This window comes from Giraffa tippelskirchi, chromosome 8 (genome assembly GCF_054371585.1).
Source record: "Giraffa tippelskirchi isolate mGirTip1 chromosome 8, T2T-mGirTip1v1.2.pri, whole genome shotgun sequence".
Lineage (NCBI taxonomy): Eukaryota > Metazoa > Chordata > Mammalia > Artiodactyla > Giraffidae > Giraffa > Giraffa tippelskirchi.
Window position 1 is genome coordinate 125,098,629 of NC_137282.1, and position 12,023 is coordinate 125,110,651.

The window sequence follows — 12,023 nt, forward strand, 5'->3', positions numbered from 1 at the left end:
ATGTTCTGGATTCAAATTTCACCTTGAGCACATCTAGCTGGGCACAGTCAGTTTGCACAAATTACTCAATCTCACTTTTTTCTCACCTATAAAATGTAGATGATAACAGTTACTACCTCATCAGGTATGGTAAAGAAATGAGGCAACAAATGCAAAAGGCTTAAACAGAGCTTGGCACCTGCAATGTTATTGTTCTTTCTATACAAGTAGACACATATTTATTCACTAAATGGTTTTCTATCATAAACACTGATTCATAACCTACTTCAATCACTAGGGAATTTGCAGCAAATATTTCCCTGTGTTAATAAATGTATTTTTATTACACACACAGAACCACTGGTACAGTTGCTGCAGGCAGTACTTAAGTACAGGCTGTCATGCTTTTCGGAGAAGGCAATGGCAACCCACTCCAGTACTCTTGCCTGGAAAATTCCATGGATGGAGGAGCCTGGTAGGCTGCAGTCCAAGGGGTCACTAAGAGTCGGACACGACTGAGCGACTTCACTTTCACTTTTCACTTTCATGCACTGGAGAAGGAAATGGCAACCCACTCCAGTGTTCTTGCCTGGAGAATCCCAGGGATGGCAGAGCCTGGTGGGCTGCCGTCTATGGGGTCGCACAGAGTCGAACGCAACTGAAGCGACTTAGCAGCAGCAGCAGCAGCCATGCTTTTAAAGCACATGACCTTGCCATTCTGAGCTCAGTTAGAGGAATAAGAAATCAGACATCTTCAAATGGCTAGAAATGGATGTGACCTGGCAACTATGCCTGAAGACGGTAACCAGTCAAGTCCTCTTCTCAGGAAAGCTGAGTATGAGATACACAGAGTGAGTCAACAGACAGGTTAGTGATACACAAGGGAGGAAAAGCACCAAACAGAAAGTGGTAAGCAGAAGCCAAGGCTGAGAAGAGCTTAGAAAGGCAGTGCCTCCACAGTGCAGGAGAGGGATGGTGGCCAGGCTCGAGAGCTGCACGGCGTCCCCGCCGTCCACCCAGCCTCTGTGAGAAGGCCTGCCTGGGCAGCATGACCTAAGTTTCCAGCTCTGCACAGTCTGACTGTCATATTCTTCTCCCTCAGTTAACCGAGGGACCTGTAAATACTCCTGGCAATCCAAAAGGGCCTACCTCAACCACATTTATGTGGCTGCTCTAATGGTCACCCCCAAAACTGTAGCACTTCCTTTCTTAAGCACTTGTTATGTGTTAAGCACTGGGGATTAAACAGTGACTGAAAAGGAATAGTATCTGGCTACACAGAATGTAAAATCTAGCACAGAAGACAACTAGACAAGTGATATGAATAAAACATGATAATGCTGATGCTGGATAGGGTCTTCCCTGGTGGCCCAGCGATTAAGACTCTGTCTTCCAATGCAGGGGGCACAGGTTTGATCCCTGGTCAGGGAACTAAGATCCCACATGCTGCACAGTGAGGCAAAAAAAAAAAAAAGATGCTAGAAATACACTGCAATGGAAACACACAGGGAGAACAAGGAATCACAAAGACTGCATGGAGGAAGAGACCTTCAGGGTGAAGCACAAAATTAGCCTGGTGTGCCGGATACTTCAGATGGCTCACTCAATGGTGGACTGCATGATGACCATTCATCTTTGTTTAATTACAGTCCTTTTTTTTTGGTCCACACTGAGTGGCATGTGGAATCCTAGTTTCCTGATCAGGGATCAAACCCATGCCCCCTGCAGTGTCTTCACCACTGAACCACCAGGGAAGTCCAGTGAAGTGACAGTCTTGACTGAGCTACAGTAACTGCACCAGCTTTTCCTTACAGGACACTCTGAGTCCTGGCCTCATTTAACAGGAAAGGTGAAGGAGGCCAGACATATTTTATGATTTTATAATGTTTAAAATAATTTGGCTTATTAGATGGCAACCTCAATTTTGAAAGTATAATTGAATACCTTATTTCTGACTGGTAATTTTAAGTTGAAAATCTTAGTAAATTTATGTACACTACGGCAGTGGCCCCCAACCTTTTTGGCATCAGGGACTGCTTTCATGGAAGACAATTTTTCCTTGAACCAGAAGTAGGGGAATGGGGGGGGAGGCGGGTTGGGATGATTTAAGAACATTTCATTTATTATACATTTCATTTCTATTATTATTACATCAGCTCCACCTCAGATTATCAGGCATTACATACATCCCAGAGGTTGGGGATCTCTGCACTGCGGCACTATTTAAGACTCATCTTAGCTGTAAATTTAATACATGACATTCACAGGACTTTACTGATGAGGAGCCTCAGAAGATTTTCATTTTTTTAAAGTCAGACAACTGAAGTTCTTTAAAAAGCAATCCAGTTAATTAAATTTATAAATGCAATCTGAAACATCTGAAAGTCTTCAATGAACTGGCCTAGGTATTATCCAAAGGCTCCTTAAAAATGACTAGTAAAATCTCCTATGCTTATAATACAGCAATCAGATTTATAAGCATTAGGAAAGAATTAAGTTTTTGAATGTTTGCTTTTACAAAGTCATGACATTTTGAAAACTAAATAAATCCCTGAATAGTGATTTCTGCTTACAAAATGACCCTTCAAGAACAATCAAAAACATCTACCTACATCCTCACTGATTCCAAGTTTTATTCTCTGTTAGCAGACAGAATTGGAAAAGTCAGCCCCTCCATTTTATTTTGATGTAAGCCACTGAAATGTTTGTCTCTGTAATGACACATTTCTCTAATTTATGTTGTTTGTACGAGTATTTGATTTATTTGGTACTTTATTTTGTTCATGGGCTTCCCTGGTGGCTCAGATGGTAAAGAATTTGCCTGCAACGCAAGAGACCTGGGTTCAATCCCTGTATCAGGAAGGTCCCCTGGAGAAGGGAATAGCTACCCACTCCAGTGTTCTTGCCTGGAGAATTCCATGGACAGAGGAGCCTGGCGGGCTACAGTCCTTGGTGTCACAAAGAGTAGGACACAACTGAGCAACTAACACGTTTATTCTGTATCCTCTCAATAATGCTGGAGTAAAGAACAGGGTATATGGTACAACTCTTTTGCCTGGAGGGGGAAAATGTGCTCAAGGTCAAGCAGGACTCTTCAGGGCTGAGAACAGCAGGCAGGGTTTAATTTCGAGCTTGGGATTCCCTTCAAGACAGGAGGTAGGTAAGTGAGGAATGTATGAAAAATGTAGTTTAATTATCTGTGCTACACCGTTTACCTTCTAGTGTCCCAACTCCACTTTATTCTCCACTCTCTCCCTCCTTTACCTACTGAAGGCTGGTATGCAATTTCCAGGAAACAAAAGGGTAACTGTATATTCTTTCCAACTCCCTCACTGCATTTTCTTTTGCAATCATCTAGTTTTCCACACCTTAGTTGCACTTGTATAACCGAGGGACATTTCAACCGTGGTACTCAAAAACAAAACAACCATAGTAGCAACTGATACAAGCTTTCCTGAGAAAGATGCCAAATCCAAATGCGCTCTACAGAGGTAAAGCTGTCAACTTGTCTCCCTACAACTTCTAAAACCAAGTAGCAAGGTTTGCCCAAGGTCTCAGAATTTTTTCCCTCCTCTCTATTCTAGAACCATCAGTCTACTTCAGGTCTTCCAACAACCTGTGAATCTACAGAGCTGCAATAACTCTGTCAAACATCACTTTTGCCTTGGGTGTCTCGGAACCCACTGGAGCCAACTGGATTGAAATCAAAATTATGTAGCTCAGGTCCACCAGCTGGCCCTACCACACTTATTTGAATAGTCAAACCTTTGAGATCTTCCAGAAAGAACTCTGGTAATTTCCAACTGGGGTATTTCTTCAGGAGTTTTATGTTCCATTTGTCATAGAAGCTTGTATTAATTACTTTCGATTCACCCAGCTGTGTACTAGGCACAAGAAGGGAGGATTTAAAATAGGAAACATAATCTTAGTCCTCAGAGGTTACAATATAGTTATAGATACTCAGATATATGATAAAATAATAGTGTCACGAGCCAACATAACTCTGCAGGACTTCAGAGCAAGGAAAGAATTCCTTGGGTATTCTAAAGTGAAATTAGTCTAAGAAGACTTCAGCAAGGGCTGGACCCAAAAGAACTGCAGAACTCAGACCTTTTCTAAGCTCTATTTTATATGTTCTTAGAATCAGTCTTAAGTCCCTTTTGGAACAAAGAAATGGACCTATAAAAAGCACTATGTGGCTAAGGCAAGTAAATGGGGCTGGTAAAACTTACATTACTGAGTCAGACTCCTAGACGAGATAACATAAGCAGGGTGTGGTGTTGCCACAGAGGCTATGGAGAAACATTAGTTCCTTCCTCCTGGTTTTGAACTGTAATTTGTTTCTCAGTTTCCCCAACAAAACTGTAAGCCCTTTAAGTAAGAGCACCAAGATCTCACTTCTTACTGTTAATTCTCAAGTATCCAGTAAGATACACTGGGCATGGCCCAAGAACTCAATACATATAGGGTGAGTATCATGTGACCAAATAAAAAACAAGATACTATTGTCTCTCAAGTTGCACCTTTAACAGCTTCTGGCAAACTGAACTTCTGCTTTAGCCACTGCTCTACTGCCAGGACCCAGGGAGCAAAGGAGAACGAACGCTACCTTCGCCTCAAGCAAAGGCTAACGAGGATAAGTTGCTTGTATCAATACTGCCTACTTCTCTTGTTTCTTAGAGCTGATGAACTATCTGATTCTCAATCTTCCACCACAGGTAACAGAGGTAGAGCAGGCAGGGCCCCAAGGGCCATCAGAAAGAGCTGTCCGGTGTAATCACACAGTCACTACTAGGATCAGAAAGAGCTGTCCGGTGTAATCACACACAGTCACTACTAGGATCGCCCCTTGCAGAGAGTCTGGTAAATACCACCATGTCACAACCTCATCACCCTCTGATCAAGGAGGCATGTGGTGAGTGCTAAGCGCCTTCCCTCTGTGACCCTGCGTCTGTTCACACAGTGAGTGGTGATGCACGGTACAGCCACACCCGTTCTCAGCGCCTACCTCCTCACAGACTTCTCGGACTGCGGCCACGCCCGGCTCCTCCTCGGGCTCCATGCCCCCTCCAGGGACGATCCACCGGTCTGGATGGCGGCTGCTGCTCACAAGGAGCACCTGAAAGTCAGAGGTCACACGGGCTGTTAAAACTCGGAAAGCCACACGCAACCAAACTCAGAGTTTAAACGCCACACAAATAAAAGTACCTAGGACCCATTCTTTCTTGATACCTCTCCGAATCACTTGTAAGGTAGCTTCCATCTCTGTTTGAAAAAGCAGACAATCTGTCTTAACAGCAGAAGGGCATCTGAACCAATGGCCATTAGGTGGACCCCTCAGATTCTCAGTCACTTGTCCTGTCGATCCTTTCCTTTGTTCCTTTCTCTTTAGCCCTTTGAACATGCAACTGACAGAAACACTCAAAACAAAGCAACACAAAACAGAGACTGTCACTGACGCACTGATGAGCTTGTGAGCACTGTGGAGAGCTGGCCCTGGCCCCACAGCCCAACTTTCCCTCCAAGGTTCTCACTCCTGTGTCTCCCAGCTCCCGCCCCATCTGATGGCCACAGGCCGATACTACACATAACCCTAAGCTCTAAGCATGCGCTGACAACCTAATTCTCCCACCAACCAACATGAGGACTAGCAAGATTTCTTGTTCTCATGCTTTCAGCTGAGGTAAAACTGGCATTCTTTTACTAGGAAACTTTTTATCAAGAAATGACACTTAATGGCCATCACTAAAAAGTCTACAAATAGGGCTTCCTTGCTGGCTCAGTGGTAAAGAGACCTGGGTTTGATCCCTGATCCAGGAAGACCCTACGTGCCAAAGAGCAACTAAACCCATGCGGCCACAGCTGTTGAAGCCCTTGCGCTCCAGACCATGTGCCCCGCACCAAGAGAAGTCACTGCAATGAGAAGTCCGCACACCACAACTAGAGAGTAGCCCCCACGCTCTGCAACTAGAGAAAGACTGTGCGCAGCAAAAACACCTAGTGCAACCAAAAAAAATTTAATAATAAATAAATAAATGCTGAAGAGGATGTCGAGAAAAGGGAACTCTCCTACATGACTGGTGGGAATGTAAATTAGGGCAGCCACTAGGGAAAACAGTATGGAGGCTCCTTAAAAGACGAAAAGTACTGCTGCCATGTTATAATGCAGCAATCCCACTCTTGGGCATATACTCAGACAAAACTATACTTCAAAAAGATCCCTGCACCCTTGTGTTCACAGCAGCATTATTTACATTAGCCAAGACACAGAAGCAGCCTAAATGTCCGTCAACACATGAATGGATAAAGAAGACGTAGGGTGTGTGTACATATACATGCATACAGTGGAATATTATTCAGTCCTAAAAAAGAATGAAATAATGTCATTTGTGTGACATGGATGGACCCAAAGATTATCATACTAAGTGAAGTATGGAGAAAGGAAGACAAATACCATATGCTATCACTTGTATGTGGAATCTAAAATATGACAAAAATGAATCTATCAGAAACAGACTCACAGACATAAAAAATTGACTTGTGGTTGCGGGGCGGGGTGGGGGGGTCATCAGTGTTGGAGGGAAGGATTAGGAGTTTGGTATTAGCAAATGCAAACTATTATATATAGGGTGGATAAACAACAAGGTCCTACTGTATAGCACAGGAAACTATATTCAACGTTCTGTGATAAACCATAATGGAAAAGAATATACATATGTATAACTGAGTCACTTTGCTGTACACCAGAAACTAACACAACAATGTATATCAACTATACTTCAATAAAATTAATTTTTAAAAAAAGAAGTGAAAAAAACCCAAACAAACACAAAATATTGATATAGAACACAGGTTACTAATTCAAACTTAACCAGAATTCTAGTCATGGTTAAAATAAAATCTAGAACTTCCCTAGTTCCTTTTTCTTAACCCTCTCTAGGACAGATGTTAAACAAAGTTAGCTTTACTCTTCATTTGGAGATGGAGTTGGGTTGGCATTATTTCCATAACTAAAGGAATCCTCAACTGCTCCCTAAACAATCACTTTCTGATGTCTTCTGAGCCTCAGGCCCTATTCCAAACCATATTCCCTATCTACCCTTCCATGCCCCAGCACTGAACTTCTACTCTGCAGTCATCTTTGTTGCCTGAAAGAAATCACTCCTTCCTCTCTGGCCCTCATGGGTCCCATGACTGAGTGCCAGTTAACTTTCCTCCAGTCACTTCCTCTCTCCCATTTAAGCTCTCTGCAACCATCAGCCCTTGGAAACTACTTCTTTCTTCATCTTTAATCCCTTTCTTCCTGTCATGATAAGATTCTCCTGATGCTCCTCTACGAAATCTACGATCTGCAGACTGAGAGGGGATCACAAGCTACAAGAGGGAAATCCATGAATCCATATACAGTCACCACTATACAGCGTGTGGACTGAGAAAATGGTCTTAAATTTACAAGCACTATTTTTTTAAATGTATATAAACTCTGCTTTGATTAATACAACACGGAATAACTTAAAATAATATAAAATTGGGACTTCTCTGGCAGTCCAGTGGTTAAGACTCTGCACTTCCGCTGCAGGGAGCGCAGGTTCGATCCCTAGTTGGGGAATTAAGATCCCAAGAGCCACAAGGAACAGCCAAAAAAAGAACAGAAAATCCATAATAGTTCTTGGTTGGTGTGTATGTATGTTTAATCAAGGGATGTTAAAAGTACAACGTAAGGGAATTCCCTGGTTTCCCAGTGGTTAGGGCTCAGGTTCAGTCCCTGGTCAGGTAACTAAGATGCTGCAAGCCTTGCAGCACGGCCAAAACAAGAAGAAAGTAGGATGGGAGGGTGGGAGGACAGGAAGATGGAAGAGGGAGGAAGGAAGGAAGGACAATGTGGCAGTTTCACGAAATTATGCTTTTAAATAAGAGTCCTCACTGGACTCCTACTTCACATCGTATACAAAAATTAACTCCAAATGGACCAGCAACCTAAACCTAAGAGCTAAATCTATAAACAGAGGTAAAGCTTAATGATCCTGGATTTGCTTAAGACAGGCCAAATTCTTAAGACATGACAACAAAAACCTGAGAAACAAAACAAAAAATGGATAAGTTAGACTTCATCAAAATCACAATCTTCTGTGCATCAAAGGACATTATCAAGAATGTGAAAAGATGATCTACAGAATGGGAGAAAATTCTTGGAAATTATCTGATAAGGTCCGGTATCCAAAATATATAAGCAACTCGTACAACCCAAGGAAAAAATGACCAACAGCATTTCTCCAAAGAAGATATACAAAGAGCCAACAAGCACATGAAAAGATGTGATCAACATCATTAGTCACTAAAGAAGTACAAAGTAAACCCATCATGGGATACCACTTTACACCTACTAGAACGGTTATAATTTTTAAAGTAACAAGTACTGACAAGGATGCAGAGAAACTGGAATCTTCATACACTGCTGGTAGGAATGTAAAACAGTTTAGGCACTACGGAAAACAGGCGGTTCCTCCAAAAGTTAAACATGAAATTACCATCTGATCTAGCAATTCCGATCCCAGGTATATACCATACCCAAAGAACTGAAAACAGGCACTCTAACCCTCACACAAATGCTCATGGCAGTATTATTCATAATAACCAAACAGTAGAAATAACTCAAACGTCCATCAATGCATGAGTGGATAAACAAAATGTGGCATGTACATAAAAGGATTAGTTTTCAGTCATAAAGAGGAATAACATTCTGATAAATGTTACAGTGGATGAACCTTGACAACATTATGGTTAAGTGAAAGCCAAACTCAAAAAAAAGTCACATAATGTATAATTCCATTCATATAAAATATGCAGAATAGGTAGATACACAGAGACAGAGAGGAGACTGGTGGAAGCCAGGGACTGAAGGAAGGGAAGAATAGGGAATAACTGCTTAATGGGTACAGGGTTTTACTTTGGAATGATGACAGTGTTTTGAAACTAGATAGAAGTGGTAGTTGCTAAATGCTACCGACTTATTCACTTTAGAATGGCTAATGCTATGTGAACTTCAGCTCAATAAAATAAAACTAGCTTTAAAATCACAGCAAGTTTTTAAAGCTTAGATAGTGCCACCACTACCTTGTTCAGAGTCTACACTCCAGAGGAGTGGCCTTCCAGAAGGTTATCCTTGGTTTCATTATTGTATCAAATCATTCCCATAAAAGAAAAAGGGGGTCACTGCCATATCCATTCTCCTCAAAAACTGTGGCCAATCATACATTTTGAAAATCTTCTGATTAAAAAAATAAACCCAAATATAATCACATTTATTAATTCAAGACAAAAGTTAAAAAAAAAAAAAGTCCTCCAAAGACTCTTTAGATAATGTCGTATCTATTTAATCTGCAAGGGAGATTCCAGAAGGAAAAGTAGAAAAATGGGTTAATCCTTCACTGATTTGGTATATAAATAACAACATGTAGTCTTTCTTCCTACACTTCTCCCACTTCTTGGCAAAGTGTTTACCAGCCATTCTAAACCTAATCATTCACTTCTAAGGCTGACTAGGGCCATCCAATTAGGTTTCAGTCGAATGAAAGAACTTTATAGGGACATTTCAAAGTTAAGCAATGAAAAAGTAACTGTACCATAGAGTATAATTTAATTTCTAAATATCAATCAACATGAAATATTAGCTAGTAAATCTAGCCAGTGTGATTGCTTTTTACATTCAAAGCACGACTCTATGAGGTAAGACTACATACAACACTGAAGCTGGAGAAGCCAGCCGCGTTACTTTGTAGTCATACTTCAAAGCAAACACTATTACCAGCAAATAGTTCTTCTCCTCAGAAAGTTTCCTTGACAACCCATTGAAAATTTATTGCAAAAACTGAAAACAAAATATTCTTTATTTTCACCAGAGACTTTACTCCTTCCTGCCTTACAAGTGGTGTTTTGCTCAGTAAATTCTTATTCTGAAGCTTGACTTTTAAATAAATTATCTAAAAAGAAATTAAATGGCAAAGCTCCTAAAAGATCTGAAAATGATGCTCGAAGGAAAAAAAATCATCATTTATTCAACAAATATTCATTAAACACTGTAAGGAGCCAGGAACTGGAGATGCAGATTGGAACTCGGCAATTCTGAGGCGGATCAAAGTGGGGGACTGGCCAACCAAGCGCCAGGCCTTCTGTGAAGCTCTCTGCATGGAGACCAGTGATACTCAGGCAGAAATGGATAAACAAACCCACAGAACACACCCACCCATATATGAATTCTTAGATTCATGACAACTTAGTATCCTCAAGGACACAGAAAAAAATCATTGTGTTGATTACGGACAAGTGTGCAGTGAAAAAATATAGAGATGGGTGGGAATGATAAATCTAATCTGGAGAGATTTACATAAAGGGCTGCAGCTAAAACAGTAATGTTTTACCTCTTAAGTTTTAAATTGCTTAATACAAATTTCCAAAAGAATATAATACAGTGAGAGGAGTGCTTTGGTTGAGGTATGCAGAGAAAATCACAATCACACTGAAAAGTCAGGTTGCAGGGAGATGGTAGGGGGTGGTAAAGGGAAGTTTCTTAAAGGAAGTCATTTGAGTTGAATTCAAGTTCAAGAAGGACACTTGGGGCTTCCCTGGTGGCTCAGTGGTAAAGGATCCACCTGCCAACGCAGGAGACATGGGTTCGATCCCCAATCTGGAAAGATCCCACATCCCGCGGAGCCACTAAGCCCGGGCACCACAACTACTGAGGCTGTGCTCGAGAGCCCAGGATCCACAGCTATGCAGCCCCAGACCCCCTGCTCCACAACAAGAACTGCAACGAGAAGCCCACACTCGGCAACTAGAGAAAAACTTGTGCAGCAACCAAGACCCAGCAGAACCAAAAATAAATAAATAAAATAAACAAATTTGTGAAAAAAAGGACACTCATTCAACAACAACAAAAACCACCAGAAGCCTACCATATGGCCCTGTGCTTAGGATACAAAGCAAGGCAGATACAGCCCCAGCTCTTGAGAAATTTAAAGTCAACAAGCAGTCAGGTGACCGATTATATTTCAGTGACTACACACCATAATGCTCAGTAAATATTTCATGCTCTTGCCTACAGTATCCAGCCTCCCTTTGCTGTTAGGTGGGACCATTTGACTAGTTTTGCGTAATGAAATATGAGCAGAAGAGACATGTGTCGCTTTTGGGCTGAGACAGGGAGAAGCCAATGCAGTCTCTCTCCTCCTCTGTCACATTGTCCAAGAATGTGGTGAGTTCGAATTGGTGTAGATACAAGCCTGAGCCCCTTGAACAGAAGAGAGTTCCTGTGTGGAGCAGAGCCTTTGAAAGCCCATGGCTGACAGGCAACATAATCTAGTCTATCCTGATTAATGGTATGAAAGGTCAGTGAAAGGTCTAAGGACCGGTACAGTTGATTGCCTCACAACCAATCCTTAAGTACAGCCCCTGACCCATATATACAGGTGGCCAAAAAACGTTTGATGGACAAATGAAAGAATGGACCAGTAACTAAGGAACAAACAACTGCTTTTAAAAAAGGAACGCAGAGAGCATATAGATGAGGTTAGAGAGGTTGAACAAAAAGGCAGGGGTCTACTTATAAAGAGTCTGGACTGAAACCTGAAGGCAATGAGTAAGTCACTGAGGTTGTTAGAATAAGGAAATGACATAACCCAATTTGGGTTTTAGAAAGATCACTCTGACTTGGGCTGGATATGGGCAAACCTGGTAAGAGAATTCACTTCTGCAGTTAATTCAGGCTGAGAAAGGAGGAGGATCAAAGTGGGAGTTGGAAGGAAGTGACACATTTCCAGAAATACAGAAGGAAGAGGCCATGTCCAGGCCCATGACAGGGTGTGGGGCAGGTCAGTGGGGGAGCTGCCCTCCTAGAGAATGTGAAATGGTGGGTGGAGGAGGGAACCACAAGGAAACTGTCCTCTGATCATGAATTTGAGGGTTCAATGAGATATCTAATGGATAATTCTAGAAGATAATCATATAAATGCTGGACTGGAGCTAAAAAAGAGGGAAAGAGAGATTTG

The 12,023-nt window shown here is 41.7% G+C and overlaps 1 protein-coding gene across 2 annotated transcripts in view; it reads right to left on the minus strand.

Annotated features, from left to right (window-relative positions):
• Nucleotides 1-12,023, minus strand: part of NUDT3 (nudix hydrolase 3) — a 114,877-nt gene that overhangs the window by 48,946 nt on the left and 53,908 nt on the right. For both annotated transcript variants that reach the window (XR_014062068.1, XM_081520022.1), the window contains exon 2: nucleotides 4,988-5,098. Coding sequence is in view for 1 of the 2 variants with exons in the window: in XM_081520022.1 (XP_081376148.1) it covers nucleotides 4,988-5,098 (111 nt within the window). In the remaining variant the exon portion in view is untranslated. The remainder of the gene's footprint in view (nucleotides 1-4,987; nucleotides 5,099-12,023) is intronic.